At 54.0% G+C, this 20473-nt stretch overlaps 5 protein-coding genes across 5 annotated transcripts; 2 read left to right on the top strand and 3 right to left on the bottom strand.

Annotated features, from left to right (window-relative positions):
* Window positions 1-2078: 2078 nt before the first annotated feature.
* On the top strand, window positions 2079-3884 carry CORC01_02064 (centromere binding protein B; the record flags this gene model as incomplete). The annotated part of the gene is made up of 2 exons (XM_022613716.1): window positions 2079-2617; window positions 2675-3884. 2 exons carry the CDS (start codon window positions 2079-2081, stop codon window positions 3882-3884), a joined length of 1749 nt encoding a protein of 582 aa, XP_022479807.1.
* Window positions 3885-5251: 1367 nt separating this feature from the next.
* CORC01_02063 (PXA domain-containing protein) lies at window positions 5252-8638 on the bottom strand (the record flags this gene model as incomplete). Its single annotated transcript, XM_022613715.1, has 4 exons — window positions 5252-5840; window positions 6655-6813; window positions 7252-8053; window positions 8110-8638. 4 exons carry the CDS (start codon window positions 8636-8638, stop codon window positions 5252-5254), a joined length of 2079 nt encoding a protein of 692 aa, XP_022479806.1.
* Window positions 8639-9491: 853 nt separating this feature from the next.
* On the bottom strand, window positions 9492-11110 carry CORC01_02062 (uncharacterized protein; the record flags this gene model as incomplete). Its single annotated transcript, XM_022613714.1, has 3 exons — window positions 9492-9522; window positions 9574-10231; window positions 10282-11110. 3 exons carry the CDS (start codon window positions 11108-11110, stop codon window positions 9492-9494), a joined length of 1518 nt encoding a protein of 505 aa, XP_022479805.1.
* A 336-nt stretch (window positions 11111-11446) lies between these two features.
* Window positions 11447-15413, top strand: CORC01_02061 (pre-mRNA-splicing factor rse-1; the record flags this gene model as incomplete). The annotated part of the gene is made up of 3 exons (XM_022613713.1): window positions 11447-11690; window positions 11839-13918; window positions 14099-15413. The coding sequence occupies 3 exons, from the start codon at window positions 11447-11449 to the stop codon at window positions 15411-15413; spliced, it is 3639 nt and encodes a 1212-aa protein (XP_022479804.1).
* A 329-nt stretch (window positions 15414-15742) lies between these two features.
* On the bottom strand, window positions 15743-16636 carry CORC01_02060 (uncharacterized protein; the record flags this gene model as incomplete). The annotated part of the gene is made up of 2 exons (XM_022613712.1): window positions 15743-16420; window positions 16481-16636. 2 exons carry the CDS (start codon window positions 16634-16636, stop codon window positions 15743-15745), a joined length of 834 nt encoding a protein of 277 aa, XP_022479803.1.
* Window positions 16637-20473: the final 3837 nt, after the last annotated feature.

Genomic DNA, 20473 nt, shown 5'->3' with positions numbered 1-20473 from the left:
CTGCTCCACAACCCGAGGGCCAAGAACATGGCCAGAGGCAAAAGAGGGAAGCATTTCTTACCCCGAGTGGCTAGTAGCCGTTCGCCTACCAGCCAGCGTTGGGGGAATAAGACATCAGCGAAGGCGAGGCGAGGCCAGGTCTAGACGAGGCGCTATAGGACGAGACGAGACGAGACGAGACGGAAGCAAATCAGCATCCCAACTAGTGTCTGTGTGTGGCTTGTCCCATTCCCGTCAACAGCGTTTTCTAGATGGTCCGTCGTTTCTTCCCATGCGGCAACGGAGACAAATTGAGCCTGTGGCTTCTTTTAGCTCCTCCTCAATTCCCTAGCCGTGGCGGTTGTCAGTGGTCTAGACATGAATTCTAGGCCGACTATGATGTCTTCATCGATGAAAACACTCACACCATCGCACAAGATACGCAACCTCGTCAACATCAACAATCGTTCCCCAGGTATCTGGAACTCAGTTCTACGGCATTTGTCCCGTCCCATTTTTTCTCTTGTTCAGTTCTGCCGGTTGCAAAGGTCTCGTTACTCCCCTCACGGAACCCATTCTTCATTCTGCTCTGTCTCGTCCCCTGCCAATATCATGATGCTTCATGCATAAGACTGTGCTGTACTCGAGTCCTAACGTCGCATCTTTGCGGCTTTACCATTCTTTTAGGCCTATCACAGCTGCTCTCGTTGCCGGGCGCTTTCTTCTGACGGATAAGTTGCACTTGCATTCTGGTCTTGATCAACACATCGCTCATCAACCACACTTTCACCTGGCCGACCTTGCGCGTGTCTACTCTTCTCATTTATCGTCCCGAAGCGACCATTCACGCCGCAGTGCTGGTACAGACAGAACTCCATCTTATCCTTCGCAAGGTCTGCTGCCACACACACACACACACACACACCCCCGAGGGGCCGAGTCGAGACCCCGGCTCTACTTAGATTCAATCATACCCACCACACCCCCAGGAGAAGACGAGACACACACACCCCAAACCCTTGCCGGTATTTGCATGGGAAGCATCCGCCGCCGTCTCTGCCTGCATAGCTTCTACATATGTACACTGCGGCCCACCGCCGCCGACACAACCTCCATCCTGCCGTGCGCCTGATAGTATTACTATCTGATCAAGCCCGCCTACCCCAACCATAATCTGCTAGCTCTGCTCTTCAAGCCTTGCCTCGTGCGTCGCGGCGTCTGATTCTTGCAGCATACCGCTGTATAATTCTCCCCTTCTGAGTGGCCCGATCCGATTTTCCAGTCCTGTCAGGCTCGTTCGCTTTCGCCCTCGACTGGCTGACCGAATAGACAGACAAGCCTTCTTCCCTGGAGCAGCTTTTTCAACATTTGGTCATCCATCTTTCCTCTCATTTTCAGTTTGTTGTTGAGAGGCGTGCCATCGTCAGAAGCGACCAATTCGCAACGCGCTGTCACACCAACTGGGCAACGGTTTACCTAGGCATCAAAAAGCGATACGGTTGGGAGACCCCCTGAGTCACAATTCGGGGACAAGTCGGGGGTTCTTGATACGGCAAAGGACCAACTGGGTGGTTGCCGCGACAAGAAAGGACTGTTGCTGTTGCACCCGCAGTTTAAGCACGACCTCAAACTCCAACTCCAAAAACCGCACACAAGACTGGCACATCTCGTTGAATAGACCTACAGAAAGGCACACGTCTAGCTGGTCAGTTTAACTCGAAGACGACGTTGACCCCGACACCTCTCTGCAGCTTGCAACGCACTTGCATCCAAGTCACCCTGAGGCCCAGGGCTTCTTGACCTACAAAGCAGACCGCCTGCACGCCGCGCCTTCAGGGACCAATTGGCCACCTCGGTCATGCATGCTGTCTTCCTTTCTTGAAGCCAAACCCTCCAATATCTATCGGGACCCTCGATCTCCACCCTTGGCCCGAGTATCTTTCCATCAGTCAAGGCGAAGCCATCAACGCGATCCCCTCCTTGCAATCACCAACGTGGAACCTGGACTACACGACTACAGGCCAGCCAGGAATTCTCGTTTTGAGTGTTGCTGAGTTGGCTTCCTGGGATCGAAAACAGATCTAATAGTTATATAAGCAATGAACAACTCCATCGTGGGGACTGCCACCATGGACCAGGACAGCCACCTAACCCAAGACGAAGACACCCACATGGTTCACAACCACACATCTTTCGGCGCCGAGAGTTGGGGAGACATGAGTCCGTACGGCCATCAGAACAGCATCTCGGATTTCGGAGGCTTCACTTTCATGCCAGCAGTCAGCCATGGATTGCCGTCCGAATCAATTGGCAGAATGCCGCCTCCGCCGGCTCCTCTGCAGCCGATGCAGTCTCATCAACAACAATCTCATGCCCAGCTACCAATGCTCATGATACCTTCTCAACCAACGTGGCCTAGCATGTTAACCAACCCCAATAGCTATTCGGCACCTCCCTTGGGAATGGCACCCATCGTTGCCCCAGCACCTCCCAGGCCTACACGGCTGACAAATGGCCCGCAGCCGCAACAACGAAGAGTATTGACCGACGACGACCGAAAAAAAATGTGTCAGTATGCTGCTGAACATCCCAATGTGAAGCAGACGGACATCGGCGCCATGTTTGGCGTTGAACGAAGGTGGGTTCTAGCATGAGCATGAAGAGTGCGTTGAATTTTCTAACCTTGACATCTCAGCACCGTATCCAAAGTCCTACGCAACAAGGAGAAGTACCTAAACCCGGAGGCGGACAGGAGTCAGTCTCCCGCTGGCAGGCGTCATACCAAGGGCAAGTTTCCAGATATCGATCGAGCTGTTGCGGCGTGGGTCAGGAGACAGCAACAAGCTGGATTAGCCCCCAGTGACGACGAGATTCTCGACCAAGCAAAGCACTTCTCTCGGACTACCAACGGCGGACCTGAAGCTAGCCAGATGAAGTCGATCAACACCACTTGGTTGGAGAGATTCAAGCAGAGGAACATTCTGGTTTCGGGAAAGCTCCTGCGAAGAGCATCGGAAACGAACATCACGGACCACGCGAAACTATCTGGGTCTCCGTCTCTTGGGGCATCTGGTATCTCACCGGCGTCGCCAACAGGACACCCATCTCCACTGTCGGCTGACAGGAGTGATGAAGACGCCGTACACGGTCTCGGTTTCGTCGGGTATGGGGATGGCGGCGCCTACAAACACACCAACTCGCAGAGCACAACCTCTCTCAACAGTGCGTTGACTGACGCAGGAAATTCGTCCTTTTCGGGAAGCGCGATGAGTCCCACGGCTACGTTCACGTTCTCCCCTGACCCTAACGCTGGTCAATTCCTCCCCAGCGACTCATCCCGTCAACTGCATGGAGGGGCCGCTTCAAACTTCCAGAGGCCAAGGAGCCAGACCTTTCCCACTCTCGACCTAGAGTACATGAATCAGGCCGCGACAGCAGAGCCCATGACTCCCAAGTACCATCCGGCGTCCACGGCACCTTCGTCCGCGTTGGAATCGCCGGTTCACGAAATGGCAGCACCCCACTTTGGCTTGGATACCGCTATTACTTCATCGCCGCACCTGCATCACAGCAGTAGCAACAGCAGCATGGCGGGCCGATCAGCCACAACTCCAGCTGGATCTTCCCCGACTTCCCCGACACAAGAGGATGCTCGGAAGGCTGCGGACACTTTGCTGAGTTACATCCAAAGTACCAATGGGGGAGCCCTGTTGGACCAAACGGACTACGCGGTGATGTTGAGGTTGACGGAGAAATTGCGACTCCAGCAGCACCAGCTTGCAAAATCCGGAGCACCTCAGTCGCTAGGCATCTTGGATCGTATTCCCGAAGGTGACACCGAATTGTCACCGCAACACGCCCATTCGATGTTGCAGGGCATCAAATCTGAGCCTGTCGTAACTTAATGAACACCCGGCTCGATGCTCCAGCTAATTGGTTTGCAAAGCTAAGCCACACCAAATCGAATACGCTTCTCCTTTTTCGACAAGAATATTCTTCGCCATTTTTAAACGCGTTTGTATGTTTGCTTTGATTTTGAACTGGATTGGGAAACAGGCCATCCCGCGCATGATATGCATGGGCCTCTTCAACAGGACAAAGACCATCATCTTGGTCACACCAATGTCTAGACCCGGCGAGAGTTCTGCAAAGGGCACAGCCGCCTCGTCGGGACCGGATTTTCGATTTTGGAAAAACAAAACCACTTCACAATGGCGATACCTATCATGGGGAACACGAATACCTCAGGAATAAACGGTCAATGTCTCACGACAGCCTCTCTAGTCTTCTCTTGATTGGGCCTTGAGGCTTCAGACTCCGCGGCGACATTTTCCAGCGCCTCTGTTCCCAACACTGGTCCACAGTCTCACGACATTTGGAAATACGGCCAAGTAATTATACCTTATCATTACAGGACCGGGGGAACACTGGCCAGAGTTGACAGCGCGGAGACATTCTCTCTACTATTCGGAACAACAGCATCATTATCATCATCCTCTGTACTCGAAATTGCAATCGAGACATTCATATACCCCATTCTTACAAACGCTCACGCTCCCCTCGAGGGAAGACCTTTCCGCTCACGCGAAACCGCAAAATTCCCCACACGCCATATTGATTTCAGCCTGGTTTTCTATAGTCATCTTTTCCTTCATCTTCTTTTGTACCGTTTCGATATCAAGTCCTCATAGCTTGGTTCCCCGAGCGCGAAACATTTCAACATTCTTCACCATTTCATCAGTGTATTATCCCCAGCCTTCTCTTTCACACTCTCTGCATCTGTGAGGCGACAAGGATAGGAAGTTTGGAGGTTTCCCCGGTTGGCTGGTGGTTGGTCAGCCAGGCATGGTATCTACAGGGGGGCGGTGTCACGGAAAGTGGACGGCAACGGGCCACGCGCGGGTTATCATAATTGATCAACAAGCTCGGAACGAAGCAAGGCAAGTAGACGAGAAACTTACGCAGCAGAGGGACCAGAGAGTTCGCGTGGGAAAACAGAAAAAAAAAACGGGCGGCCCCTTTTGCATTTGATTTCCTAGGGATTTGCCCCCTTTTTTTTTCGCTCTTTTCCCCTTTTCATCCTCCTGGCCGGTATGCAAATACACGAATATCCTAAGAACCCATTGCCTCTTGCCTCCCGCCTCCTTCCCCCCTGAGTGTATACGTGGCTTCTTCATCATGTGAAATATCATAAAGTGTTATGCACTGCGTTTCTCGGACTAACAAGGGTATCTAAAACATGGAAAGGCATAGGACTCGTTCGTGGTATTCGTCACAGGCTCAGACGCTCCTCCCAGAGCTCAACGACGCCCTTCTCCGCTAGCTCGGGCATTAACCTCACCAGAATCAGCTCCAGCATGCTGTACATGAGATGCTTGTTGCAATAATCGTCCGAAAAGATATCCAGTATGCCCTCTTCGATTTCGGACAGCATTCGCTGCTCATCTTCATCTTCATCCTCTTTTCTGCCATTACCCATGTCATCAGTCTCGTCATCAGTAGTAGCCACGCTCTCGTCACCGTTGCTGCCTCCATCCCTGCCAGGAACATTGGCCTCGCTCTCGTTCGTATACGCAGCAGCAGCATCATCAGCATCAGGCTTCGACACCGGTCCGGACCGCCACCGGAAGCCAAGGCCTTGCCCGCCTAGATACAGACCAGCCAACCAGGGCGGGATTCTAGCCAGCATGGCGCTAGCGCACCTGCGGCGTAGGGCACGCAACTCCTCGTCAGATGAGGGGGCTACCAGGGTCGAGACGCCGGGGGCGTTGTTGGGGAAGAGGGCGGCGCGGATGGAGCGGAGGACTGTTGGCAAGTATGCGGCGTTGAGGAGGCGTTGGTGAATGGTGTGCGAAATGAGCCTGTATTTCGACGCGGCAAGCGCTCCATGTTAGTTTTCCCGGGTAAGCTTCCGACTCGGACAGTCGCGACGGTCAGTGTGTGGGGGCTTGCAGGGTCTTTCGTGTGAATTGACAAAGGGGAGCAACGATCTGCGGGAGGGGAAGTAAAGGAGGGGGGATGTAAGGAATGGAATGGGGACGGCTAGGCAAAGGTGACACGAGAATGAGGACATGGATCAGGGCGCCCCCGATGACGAGCTTGCGGTGGGTGTCGGCGTTGACTAGATAAAATGTAGAGACGGTTCAAAGACTTGCTGGACGACGAGAAAATGTGTTTATAGTCCGAGGCTGTTCGTTGGCGATGGAGGCAGTCTGAAATGCTCGAACGACGTCCTGGAGTTGAAGGGGCACAGCTGGCCTTGGTCCCAATGTTGAGATATGTCTTGTTCGATTGCGGCCAATGGTGGTGTGTAATAGTAGGCCATCCAATGCGCAAAGGCCCAGATATGTCAGCCGGGATACAGCTTAGCTCCCAAGTTCGAGTCCGGCCAAGCTTCGCATCGGACCATGGAGGGCAGGCAATTAGCCGCCGAGCGGGGGACGGCAAGCAGATAGTCCATTTCTCGGGACGGATCGAGTGACTGCTCATGGCCTGAACCGTTCCGCCTTGATTGTACGTATCGGGTAGCGATCAGGAACGGAAGCTCGCGATCAGCCCCAGCATGATCTAGATCGTGAAAGCGGCCGCCGCGCAGGTAGGATTTGTGTCCCAGCATGCGCGGCCACTTTCATGACCGACTTCGCAGCGGGACCTCACGAAACGAGCGAGACTGACAGCTTCCCGTGGCTGACCAAGCGTCGTATTTCCGTAGGCGTGCGCTGGGCAAAGGAGATGACAGTGATGGAAATGACCCCCTGCAAAGTGATGCTCTTTGTTGGACTTGGGCGCGTAAATGAGGCTTGCTGGTGGATGGAAGCGCAGCCCCGCGAGGGCCTATCAAGCAAATCGGAGGCGAGCAACGTTGACGCATGCTGCGATTGGTCAAAAGCCACGAGGCCCTTGAAATGCAACCGCATGTTTCGAGGAATCGGGGACGAGGTCAAGTCAGGGTTGGGTCGCAGAATGGGCCGGGTGTGAGTGTCGCACAGCATATTTCGGCTTTTCGCGCGGTCCTGCAAGAGACTCAATCCCCCTCGCTGCGTTCACCCCAAGGTGTGCCGCCATAACCCGTATCAAGCCATCAACAAATCCATCCACAGTGCAGCCCACTAGGCTGTCGTGGGAACAGCCATCCCGTCTTACACACTCTTCTGACGGAGCGCCGCTGATTGCTCACTGGAGCTTGTCGAGGTCCAGTGACTTGAATCTCATGCGATGTGACGGTGAGTTTGCTATAGAGGGAGAGGGAGAAATAAAATGATGGTTGCCTACCTGTCCATAGCTCCATTGAGACCAGCAACACGTCCTGGGCCTCTCATTGCCCCGAGTTGCAAAAGCGACATCATCCCGCTCAACCAAGGCATGCGAGAGTCCATTTCCAGCAAGTCAGCTATGCAGCTCCACAGCTTGAAGGCGGCGATAGGCGTTCTGACAGGCCGCACCTCGTTCGAGCTAGCTGTGGGTTCCGGCGTCTTCGAATCCGATATTTGACCAGTCACTTGGTCCTTTTCACTCACGTCGTTCTCTGACCTCGGAGGCAGGGATGAAGACATTGCGAGAGTGATGATGAGGAAGCGAATTGTTGTGAAAGCGAGGAATGACCATTGCACGAGCGACCAGAATGCCCCCTGGATGGACCAACTACGGCGAGCCGGCCTGGGGAGCGCGGATGTTGACCCGGCCTGCAACGCCTCTGCCACTCCCTCTTCGATAGGCTCTGATGCTTTCCTGTCGAGGACTCTGGTGAGGATTATAAGACATTCGTAAATGAGCCATGGTTGTGAAAGACGATTGGCGAGAACGTTGCCAATAATGAGCTCGGAGAATATTTGGCCGACCAGGGAGGTGAGGCAGTCGTTTTCAAGGTCTTCAGTCGGTAGGAGAACAGCCAGGACGCCCTGCACCAGCAGCTGCCGATATAGCGTCTCGTTCTCTTGCTGGCTCGCAACAGATGAGGGGTCTTCGGAGCGGGGTATGGGCGTCAAAGGAGCCAAAGGACACAGCGAGTGATACACTTCTCGTGGGTCTATCTCCGTCGGCGGCCTAGACACAGGATCATGCGCCGCGCGGTAGGCTATCGAGTGGATGTCAGTGAAAGGCTGGCCTGATAGCTTGCGAGTCTCGACCCACCGAGTATATGCCTGTCCAGTAAATCTGGCAGCTCGTCAAACAACAGGCTTTCAAGGTCGACCTTGCGTAGTCTCTGCTCAAGGCCCCTCGTGCAGTGGGCGATTATTTGGACGATTTCGTCTACAAAGGTGTCATCGGGAGTGATTTTGCTGTACCACACCTGTACGTATTCCCTCAGAATGACGGAGATGAGTGCGTATAGCTGTAGATCGACATCGTTGCGACTGGTCAGGGGTGGGAGCAGTTCTTCGATCGGGGACGGGGTTGCCCTCCCCCTTTCGGCTAGATGCTTGGAGCAAAGGACACGGCGGATGAAGGCGGCGGTCGCTTTATCGGACAGATAGTCTGTAGATGTAGTCCGGGCAGATCGGCGAGCGGAAGGATTGGTCTGAAGCGGAGGGCGGGTTCGGTCGGCACCGGGGGGAGCCAAAGGCGTAGGGACGGCCGCGGCCGGGTCGTTCAAGAAGCTTACTGTCGCGGGGGGGTTCGGTCGCGGCGTCGGCGCGCGAGGGGTAGCGACAGCTGCCATGGCCGTCTATCGTTGGCGCGACCGCACTCTCATGGTACGAAGCACGTAAATTGGGCGCGTATGGCCCTTTGGCGGGAATAGTTGTGAGTGTGCTGTCGTCAAGTTTGACTTGCAGCCAGCAAGATTTCGGACGACGCTGATCTGTGAGGTGGTTGAGTGACGGCGGGCGGAAACTGGGGACCTGCCCCCCGGTGCTGGTCGGTTGCAGGGAAGGGCTGGTCTCCCGTTGCAGCTGCGTTTAGCGGCTCAACGGCCGTGGCCCTGTGCGCTGCAGCCCGCTAAGAACCCAGGGCACCTTACATAAGGCAGGTAGGTAGGTTGGAAACGCCACCTGCCGGAGTAGCCCGCATCTGCAGAGGACAGCCCCGGCACTTGCCCCGGCCACCGGACCCGACCTGCCGGAACGCTTGACAACGCATGCGTATGTCTTGCTAATGCGAGTCAGACTACCTTACCTTACGTGCAAGGTTGGCACAATATAAAACGTCTAGATTCATCCCGATCTTGGCACAGCACAGCAGGATGATTGAGTGGGACATATCGTTGTCTAATGGTAACCACCTTTTACCACCTTATCAACCGTAGCTACCTTAAGTTCTGTGATCTGTGCGTGTTATAATTGGTGCAATTGCTTCAGCGCATGCCACACAAGACTCGAGTTGGACATTTTTGGAAAGGAAGCACGGTCCAATTTACAGCAAGACTGATCACAGAGTCGACTTGGTTTTGATTTCCCCCCTCCTTTGTGTTATACAATGCACATGCCGGTAAGTATGATACACTTATTTACAGAACCTCTATACTCGGTCCAACAGCATTCCCATTCTCATGTCGTCACCAAGGTGACGAGTATCTACTCCTCATCCTTCTTGGTCGTCTCATATCTAGTCGTCGTTAGCGTCGGATCAAATTGATGGCTGATGAGCATCGCATACCTCTTTCCGCGGAACGCCCACACTCCCCAGTTTCCACAGCTGACATCCTGGGGATCCAAGTCATTCAGGTCCCACCTCAAGCTCCGGAAGAGGTTTTCGCCAGGCTCCAAGAGGACGTCGAACTCCCCGGCAGCGGTCTTTCGGACCCATTCGATATCTCTCTCCATATCGAACTGGGTGTAACCTGTAGCAATGATCGGAACCTTGGTCTCCAGAAGCATAGGCAGGGTCTCGGTCCATTCGTGACTGCTCGCCGGATGGCCCAGACCAGGATGGAAGAGACAGAAGCAGTCAAAGTAAGGGTCATAAGGCGCAAAGTAGCCGGTCTTGTGAATGGTGTGGTAGTAATCCACGATGGTACTGATCTTCATCTTGTGCGATATCCGGTCTTCAATTACCATACCAAACGGGTTCTCAGGTGTCCGCGGCGGCAGGGGGAACTCGTCGTCCCGGTTAGCCATACTTTCAGGACCGATAAAGATCAGGTGAATCTTGCTCTCTGGGAAGAGATGAGCAAGCTGAATCCAGACGTTTCTGGGCAGCGATGATTCGGCACGGGCTCCCAAGCAAAAGACTCTCACGGGAGGTGCCTCGGGACGGAGTTCCTTCATACTAGTGCCCTTCCCAGAAAGTGGAGGATGAAGGGTGTACCGCAAAGCTGCCTTATTGTCAGTTCGTCGCACTTCTGACAACATCCAACAAACTCACCACTCAAACTCTTCAAACCCTCGCTCGTCAACCTCTCCCCTTGCTTGACGCTGTAAGGGCTCAACTCATGCAGAACACTACCGATGGTGATAGGGTAAGTGAGCATCTTCGTGACCTGCCGCATGCTGCGCTCATCATTGACAGCCTCAAATTCGCGGCTGTACATGAAGGTGTCCCAGTTCGTCATGTTCACGACTGCCTCTGGCATCTGATCATCCACCATGACGAACTCCGGGAATGCCCGGCCGGATCGTAAGTCATGGTCGTCCTCGTTGATCTCCCTTAAAGTATCGCAAATCTCAAGGTGAGCCTCGTAGTCGTCCATCCAGTGCTCCTTGCTGCAGGCAACGGGGACTCCGCAATCGGGGCACTCAAAATCGACATGCGCCGGCGCAAGCTGCCCCGTTTGCGATTGTTTCTCCTCTCCGTGGGGTGCCACAGTCGGGACTCTTGTCGCGCGGTGATCGGGGTGAGAACAGTAGGCATGCTGGCGCATGAAAGCCGCACGGCGTCGGATCTCTGGGATGGGCGAGTTCGTAAAAGAGTGGAATAGATCATCCGGTCGGAGTTTTGGGGTCGACGTTTCGTTTTCAATGGGTTTGGCAGCAGCCGCCTCGCTTGAAGCTTTCGGGGACGAGGAGAACTGTCTTGTGGGCGCATTGTTGACCTTTGATGTTCTGGAAATGGTGGAATGGAGGCTTCGGGTCGAGTGGGCTGATGCGATGCGAGGGGCGATTCTGGGAACTCCGTTGGCAATCAATTGCCTCCTCAGTATTACAGAACATTGTCCGCAAGCGCTTGACGCTGCTTTTCTGAAAGCCGGTTCCATCTTGCCCGACGTGATACGTATATCCAATTGCGGCCTGTGATGACACCAAGAACACTGCGTCGCTCGCTACCTTAGCTCCCAGAGAGCTCTCTCTATCGACGACGGGGCCGACCCAAAATTTCGGGTAGCTCGGATCAACAAGGTGCCGGCACCGCTCTCCACCACGCCCAGTCTCAGGCGCCAAGTGGGAACCTGGAGCTTCTGAAATTTCGTGCTGGAGCTCTCCCGCCTCCCAACCCACCACCACTTCAAAAAACACACCGCGTCTCGTGCCTCGCCCATCTATTCGAGCTCGAACTGTGAGGCCGCGCAGGCTATCTGCGCTCACCTGCAAACATGGCGACGACCTCCAATATGTTTCTTTACTCCCTGACCCTTCAATCGCCTACAAATGTCACGCAGGCGGTGTTGGGTCAGTTCTCTGGAACCAAGGAGCAGAACATTGTGACGGCGTCAGGGTCGCGATTGACTTTGCTTCGTCCGGATCCGTCGCAGGGCAAAGTCATCACGTTGCTCTCGCATGATATCTTCGGCATCATTCGGTCTATGGCCGCATTCCGGCTGGCTGGAAGCAACAAAGGTATGTCTCGTGCCCCCCCGTGCCAATTAAAGCTTCACTTAGTGATTTGAGAAGCTTGCCGGTCACGATAGGCGTCAGTGCTGTCAATGTCGCTCGACCACGGATGCGAGATGTGATTGCCAAAGGACTTTGCTGACCTTGTGTCAAGACTATCTCATCCTTGCGACTGACTCTGGAAGGATCACAATCGTCGAGTACATTCCCGCACAGAATCGGTTTCAGCGTCTGCATCTCGAGACTTTTGGCAAGTCTGGGGTGCGACGAGTCATACCTGGAGAATATCTTGCTTGCGATCCCAAGGGCAGAGCGTGTATGATCGCATCAGTCGAGAAGAACAAGCTTGTATACGTCCTCAACCGCAATTCGCAGGCCGAGCTCACGATCTCTTCGCCCCTCGAGGCACACAAGCCCGGGGTACTGGTGTTGTGCATGGTTGCATTAGATGTCGGCTATGCCAACCCGGTCTTTGCTGCGCTCGAGATCGAGTACACCGAGGCAGACCAAGATCCTACAGGAGAGGCTGCTCGGGAAGCAGAGACTCAGCTGGTGTACTACGAGTTGGACCTGGGACTGAATCACGTCGTTCGTAAATGGTCCGAGCCAGTCGATCCCACGGCATCACTGCTATTCCAAGTTCCAGGTGGTCAAGATGGTCCCAGCGGAGTCTTGGTCTGTGGAGAGGAAAATATCACGTACAGGCACTCCAACCAAGAAGCCTTCCGCGTACCAATCCCGCGCCGGCGAGGTGCAACGGAAGACCCTTCTAGGAAGCGACACGTGGTATCTGGCGTCATGCACAAGCTGAAAGGCAGTGCTGGGGCCTTCTTTTTCCTCCTGCAGACTGAGGATGGTGACCTCTTCAAGGCCACTCTCGACATGGTTGAGGATGCAGATGGTAACCCCACTGGCGAAGTGAAGAGGCTCAAGATCAAGTACTTCGACACGGCGCCGGTGTCATCAAGCCTATGCATTCTCAAGAGCGGTTTCCTGTACGCTGCGAGCCAGTTCGGTAACCATCAATTTTACCAGTTTGAGAAGCTCGGAGATGACGACGAGGAACTGGAATTTTCAAGCGATGACTTCCCAACGGATCCCAGAGCTGGTTACGAAGCGGTCTACTTCCACCCAAGACCACTAGAGAACCTTGCTCTTGTCGAGAGCATTGACTCCATGAACCCCCTGCTCGACTGCAAGGTGGCCAACCTGACTGGCGAGGATGCGCCACAAATCTACACAGCCTGCGGCAACGGTGCTCGTAGCACATTTAGAATGTTGAAGCATGGCTTGGAAGTCAACGAGATTGTGGCCTCCGAACTACCTGGCATTCCCTCGGCGGTTTGGACTCTGAAGCTGAGCCGCGGCGATCAATACGATGCTTACATCGTTTTATCTTTTACCAATGGAACTCTTGTTTTGAGCATTGGTGAAACAGTCGAGGAGGTCAGCGATTCCGGTTTCCTGACATCTGTGCCCACCTTGGCCGCACAGCTGCTAGGCGAAGACGGCCTCATCCAGGTCCATCCCAAGGGTATTCGTCACATTCGACATGGTCAAGTAAACGAGTGGGCCGCGCCACAGCACAGATCCATTGTCGCAGCAACCACCAACCAGCACCAGGTAGCGGTCGCACTCAGCTCGGGTGAAATCGTCTACTTCGAGATGGATGGCGATGGATCCCTTGCCGAGTACGATGAGAAGAAGGAGATGTTTGGAACTGTCACATGTCTGAGCTTGGGTGAAATCCCTGAAGGACGTCTGCGAAGTTCGTTCCTGGCTGTTGGTTGCGACGACAGCACTGTGCGTGTTTTGTCGTTGGATCCCGAGTCAACACTCGAGAGCAAGTCAGTTCAAGCCCTGACTGCTCCTCCCTCATCGCTGGCCATTATTGCCATGGATGACTCCTCGTCTGGAGGCTCAACACTCTATCTTCACATCGGCCTACACTCTGGTGTCTATCTCCGTACAGTTTTGGACGAAATCACTGGAGAGCTTACGGATACGAGGCAAAAGTTCCTCGGCCCCAAGCCGGTGCGACTTTTCCAAGTCACTGTTCAAGGACGGACCTGCGTGATAGGGTTAAGCTCCCGTCCTTGGCTTGGATATTCCGATCCCATCACTCGAGGTTTCCTGGTGACACCCTTGAACTACGTTGACCTCGAATGGGTCTGGAATTTCAGCAGCGAGCAGTGCGAAGAAGGTGTTGTTGGCATTCAAGGCCAATCATTAAGGTAAGAGCCACTCTTTTTATCCACCCGCTCCCTTTCATGACATGATGAGAAATTTGGGATCCTATGCCAAAGCGCTATGAGGTCTTACGCAACATACCAATTGTTCCTACTGAGTCATACTTTACCCTTTTTATCTTTGCACTTACATGCTTTTGATCAGCAGCTGACGCAGAGGTTTAGAATTTTTGCCATTGAGAACCTCGGAGACACCATTACACAAAAATCGATACCCCTCACCTACACTCCGAGACGTCTTCTCAAACATCCCGACCACCCCATGTTTTACACAGTCGAGGCAGACAATAATACGCTACCTCCTGACCTGCGAGCCAAGCTGATTGCGGAACCTGGTGTCGTTAACGGCGATGCCGTGGTGCTGCCGCCTGACGAGTTCGGATACCCCAAGGGTAAAGGCCGTTGGGCTTCTTGCATCAGCGTCATCGATCCCTTATCAGAGGATCAACGAGTCTTGCAAACCGTTGATCTCGACAATAATGAAGCAGCTGTCAGCGCTGCGATCGTCTCGTTCGCCAGCCAGGACAATGAAAGCTTCCTGATTGTTGGCACAGGAAAGGACATGGTCGTCAACCCTCGCCAGTTCTCTGAAGGTTACATCCATGTCTACCGTTTCAGTGAGGACGGCCACGAGCTGGAGTTCATTCACAAAACCAAGGTTGAAGAGCCACCGTCAGCGCTTCTTGGATTCCAAGGCAGACTACTCGCGGGCGTTGGCAAGACCTTGAGGATTTACGACTTGGGCCTGAGACAAATGCTCAGAAAAGCCCAAGCCGATGTGGCTCCACAATTGATTGTGTCGCTGAGCACACAAGGAAGCCGCATTGTTGTTGGTGATGTCCAGCACGGCATCACGTATGTCGTCTATAAGCCGACAACAAACAAGCTCATTCCCTTCGTCGACGATACCATCTCCAGATGGGTGACTTGCACCACCATGGTGGATTACGAGTCGGTTGTCGGAGGAGACAAGTTCGGTAACATGTTCCTCGTTCGCTGCCCTGAGAAGGCAAGCCAAGAAGCCGACGAGGAATCAGGCGGTCTCCATCTCCTCAACACTAGAGATTACCTCCACGGCACCCCACACCGCCTCAACCTCCTAGGCCACTCCTATACCCAAGACGTTCCCACAAGCATCACCAGAACAAGTTTGGTCGTCGGTGGTCAGGACGTCCTCCTCTGGAGCGGCATCAACGGTACCATTGGCGTCTTCATCCCGTTCGTCACGCGCGAGGACGTGGACTTCTTCCAGAACCTCGAGCAGCATATGCGCACCGAGGACGCACCGCTCGCCGGAAGAGATCACCTAATGTACCGCGGTTACTACGTACCCGTAAAGGGCGTCATCGACGGCGACTTGTGCGAGAGGTACACCCTTCTACCCAGCGACAAGAAGCAGATGATTGCCGGCGAACTCGACCGGTCGGTGAGAGAGATTGAGAGAAAGATTTCGGACATTCGGACGCGGTCCGCCTTTTAAGGCTTCCACCGTGGGGTGGATGGGCGGTGGTTTTTTTTTTTTCAAATGCGGACATGGTCGTCGCTTGAGTGCTTCTCACACAGGAGATGTCGGGACATGTTACGTATATTGTGTACAAAGCGTTACAACGGTATATGGTAGCGGCGTTTTTATACAGGCCAAACAGAGCCGTATGGTGGTCAAGGACATGATGACGATGCAATGAAGAAGAGTTCTAATAATACCAAAATGCCCAAACGCCGGTCCCCCTTTCCGTGTCGCGCCCAGTGAGTCGAAGTAAACAGCTCAAGTCATATTTCCCATCATCATTCCCCCCCCCTACCAGACTCTTAGGCAGATCCTCTCCAAAAGGGTCCCCGATTGCGCGGCGGCGCAGCTTTGGTCTTCTTCTTACCCCCGCCGTCCTGGACGGGGTGGCTCTTCTCCCACGCCTCGTCGTCGGCGTATGCCTCCATCGCCGCGGCGAGGTCGTAGCCGACCTGCTCGAGGTACAGCACGGCGACGTCGTAGTCGGATACCTTGCACCCCGTCATGAACCGCCGGATGCGGCTCTTGCGAAGCTCCTCCTCTTCGCCCTCGATCGGCCGCGGGGAGAGGCTGACGCCGGCGGCGTAGTACTCGCCCGGGATGAGCACCGTGCGGCGGCCCTGGAGGAGGTGGTCGCTGGTGATGTTGTTTGCGCGTCGGAGAACGGCCGCGGGCACGCCGTAGCGGAGGGAGAGCGAGGCGATTGTGTCGTGGTCGTGGTTCAGGAAGTGCAGGGTGTCCTCGGGCGGCGTCGCGGTCGAGGGCGAGGATGCGCTTTTCTCGTCGAGGGATGCGTCGGCGCCGGCGTCGGTTGAGGAGTACGAGTACGGCGGGGGCGGGGCCGCCGAGGCGCCGGAGGAGAGGTGGTGGGTTGGTTGGGAGGAGGTGTACGACGGCGGGTCCTTGAGGTTCGGGGGTAGCGTCGAGGGTGCCGAGGACGTCTGGCAGTACGGGCAGTAGGATGCGAACCGGGAGTTATCCTTTTTTTTTTGCGGTCAGCGTCCCTATTCCCCCAAAGTGTTCTCTGGGGCACAGCGCACATGGATACAGCTTCCGCAGATTACACGAGCGCAACACCCGAGCCGCCTGTCGTCCGGGAGAGGCTTCTCGGTGGCGGTGCTGTACCGGGGAACGGAGCGGAGGAGCTTCGCACAAGTACAGCAGGCTTCGTCGTTTGCGGCCGCGTCGGTCTTCATTGTTTTGCGGGTTGACAGCGTACGGTTATTCCTGGCGCGCTTCTTCGTCTTCGTCTACCTCGAGGATGCAGCAAGGCGGGAAGAAGCTGCATGACGCGTTTGCGTGTAGGAAAGGTGTGTCAACGGGCCGGAAAGTTGCGTGAACCTTAGTCCGCGACCGTGAGCCGTCGAACGGGGGGTGTCATGGGCTTGAGAGACCCTTCCCTCCCACAAACCCCGCATTCTTGCCACCCCTACTGCTCCGCACCGCCACCGCGGCCCGGCGTTTCGACTGACGTCTTCCATCCGGTCGAACATTTTGGCTAGTGACTGATAAACGAGTTCAGAGTGAATGGCTGGGTTAGATTTTGCGGCGTCGTATGTCCTTTTCCTAGCTGACTTATTTGGCCTTAATTTGATGCTGCCTATGGCTCAACTGCGAATCCGAACTTTTCAAATCAAATTAGGCTCATCCTCATTAAGTATCATTAAATGAAATGAAACTCATGACAATGCTACGAGTTACGTTGAACAACCGACGCTCAGTATGAATTTGGATCAGAATTGATGAAGTGGCCAGCAAAAAAGCTCGCTGTAGCAGCCAGTTCTCTTCCTCAGATAGCCCTCCTCGGCCTTGGACTTCGCAAAATGGATGCCTATGTAATGACGGTTTGTTTTGTACAGGTTACTTTGTATAGCCTCCGTCCTCTACCCATAGTCCCTATTGACCCCCTTCTAGTTCTCAAGCATTGTGTTCCTTTTCTTCGGCATGTCATAATGCTGGTTTAGGAATGAGCATTGCGACCACAACCTATTTTCATGACAGATATGGTGTTTGTAAACGTTCGTGGACTGTGGACTTTGGACTTACTCGCCGACCACAGTGGAAATGCTTCAGTTCCAACATGTTTCCGGATGGTGCTCAACAGCGAAGGATATCTCATCATCGGCTCAATCCTCGTCTCTACCATTCTTCGAAGCCGAACTCTTGGCCTTGGGTCTCTCACCAATGACGTGATTCACTATATTACCGGTCTCTTGGACACTTCTGTGGGGCCATACATCGTTCATCTGCCTTGTCGCATGAAATGTATTTGTTCATTCGACTCTGACGGGCACACGATTGCTTTCTTCAATGTCACCAATTTGCAAAACCTCATCTACAAGCCTTACGCAGTACCAAAGAGAGGACTTGACTGACTGGATTTGTAAATGACTCTCAGCAGTGTCGCTATGTCGATTCGCCAAGTCTTGCAAAACACTTTCCCTTCGCATGGCAAACGCAACTACGTTGCCAAGGCGGCCTACTCTCTCCAAGCGTTCATGTCGGACTTGAGAGTAAATTTCCATCAGGCGCCTCGCAGGCTTGCTATTCGTGGGAAATACGACTCAGAGGCCTCGACAGAACCCAAGGAAGCGTTTCCTGCTCAAGGGTGAACGGCATGCTTGCATGGGGCGTCTTTCTGCGTCGCTGGAGAGCTACAGGTTCGTGGTCCTTCACTTGGCGGTTTTTGAGGTCACAGTTGTCGACCGTGGTCCGGTCGAGATTCATCTGCCAAAGCTGCCGAATGTGATGACAATTGGTGTGGACCCCAGAGCCGAAAAAGATTCAAGGCGACATTTCTTCGAGACAAGGCTATGAATGTGTGGCAGGAGAATCGCAAAGTGATGTATGGGTTCGATATGGGAAGGATTTCCTCCCCCAATATGGCAAAACCTGAACGGGGAACGAAGTGCAGCTTCCCCAATGTCCCAGAGGCAATACAATTGCGGCGAGCTCGGAGATTTCCAACTCCTTTGCGTCGTCTTTTTTCTTCCTATCACTTCCATAGATAGACAGCTACACGGTAGTCGTGCGGTTAGATGAAGTCACTGAGGTAGAAATTCCGCATGATTGAGTCTCACATCCAGCTCCACAATGAGCATTTCAAAGGACTACAACCCAAACATCCCAGGTCTCATTCTGAATTAGTAGCATCTCAACGCCTCTACTTTTGGAAGATGCCCTGATTATCCTTACTTTGACCCAGAAGACAACAAGACTGCCCCACCTTGGTAAGACTTTCTTTCCCGCTGGATCACAAAACCCAACACCCCCTCTGCTAAACGCACGCGGTGATGGCACAGCTGCGTGGGTTAGTATTGTAGTCGAAGAAATAAGTGAATGGCACTGCTATTCGTGAGCATGATTTCATAGTATGACTTGTCTCAAAAGTTCAATTGCAAATTTGTGGTACTCGAGCATTTCTTGGAATCTGCTTCAAGTAAGCACGCAATCACACATCGTGCGTTGGGCTCAAATCAAAGTACACTGAGATATCGAAGCCGAATGCCATTATCACTAGCAGCCATTTCAGCTCCAGGAAGAGGTTGCCGTGCCGGGCTGTACAACGGACCATGTGCCGGGGATCGGTCCCGCTAAGAAGGTAGGGTGTTACTGAAAGTTGAACATAACGAATCCTTTTTGCGTCCCAGATAGCTTGTGACAGCCATCCTCGAAATTCAAAGAAGAGGAGTAGGTCCCGAGAGCCAGATCCTGTTCAAGTCCCCGTAGAAAGGGCCCAAGGCCAAGGCAATAGCCACTTCACATGTCAAATCTTTAAATAGACCATACGGATCGCCTCGCGCGAAAGCTTGCTCCCTACCATTGGAGTGACCTACCCTACCTACCCGTCTTGGCTTAAACCACTCAACTCGTCCACTCATTATCACGATCTGGAAGCCGATAAACTTCCTCACCATCTTTACCCAACCATCCTACAAAGCATCCGTAAATCACGTCACGATACACGTCACGATACCAGCACGCCGTCAACGGACCAGCTCAATCGACTCACACCTCCTCGGACCGCCCAAGGCCAAGCAATCCACGTACGTATGCCGAATCCCACAATCGGCACGCCCACGGTCCCCCCCCTTCCACCAATACCGCCATCCCGAGACCCCTATCCCCGCCGCCCGGACTCCTGACGCTCCCCCCGGTGTTCCGGGATCCATTCCCCGTCTACCTCCCCCCTTGCTCTTACTCTCTCTAATTCTACAAACAGGCATGTCTCCCACAAACCTTGCATAGAGGAACAGCAGAAAGACTGCTTCGTACTCAAACAGCCCCATCTCCTTTAATCAAGAGAAAAAAAAAGTCCTACTTACGTAATTCACGAATATCTTCGGTGGGACTCTCAGCGGGACACTGGGTCTCACAAAACCCGGAACCTCAACCAACCTCCTCCCTCCGCCCCCAAACTTCCATCTCCCGCGGAATGGTACCTTGAGATGATGGGGATCCTCACACTTATCCCGGTCACAAAAAACGCAACAAATTGTAACCCGTTCTGGCAGAGCGGCAATCATATGCCTTCACTCAAATCAAATGAAACGGGGTGCCCCGGATTCTCCCCCTCCCCCCCTCTCCCATATCAATCTCATTAAAGTTCCAACCGGAGCCACAGTCAGGCACAACCGTTTCTCAATACGCACTTCAACGGGTCAGCCCTTTCGAGTAGAGTAGGTACCGAGAAAGTGCCGACCTCACCGTCACCACAGCGCCCCCCCCTCTCCCCACCCCCCCCTTAACCCAACCTTCACCCCCCCCACACACCCTCTACCACATCCAACGACTCCCCAGTCCTGTCCGCGTCGATCATGCACCACCCCCCCCGACCCCCCCCCGCGCCCCCCCCCCACCCCCCCCCCCCCCCCAAGCGCCTCTTTTCCCCCTCCAGATATATTCAACATCTTGAATACCTCGTCCCGAGGTACTTTGTAGTCTATTCCCCTACCAACCCATCACGCCCTCAGGCATACATACCTCTTGCCCAAACAATCTCGCACATGTATGTGTCACTTTCCATTCGTTCG

Source organism: Colletotrichum orchidophilum (assembly GCF_001831195.1).
Source record: "Colletotrichum orchidophilum strain IMI 309357 chromosome Unknown Scaffold_11.1, whole genome shotgun sequence".
Classification (NCBI taxonomy): domain Eukaryota; kingdom Fungi; phylum Ascomycota; class Sordariomycetes; order Glomerellales; family Glomerellaceae; genus Colletotrichum; species Colletotrichum orchidophilum.
Note: the sequence above shows the minus strand (reverse complement) of the source record. Positions and strands in the feature narration are given on the sequence as shown.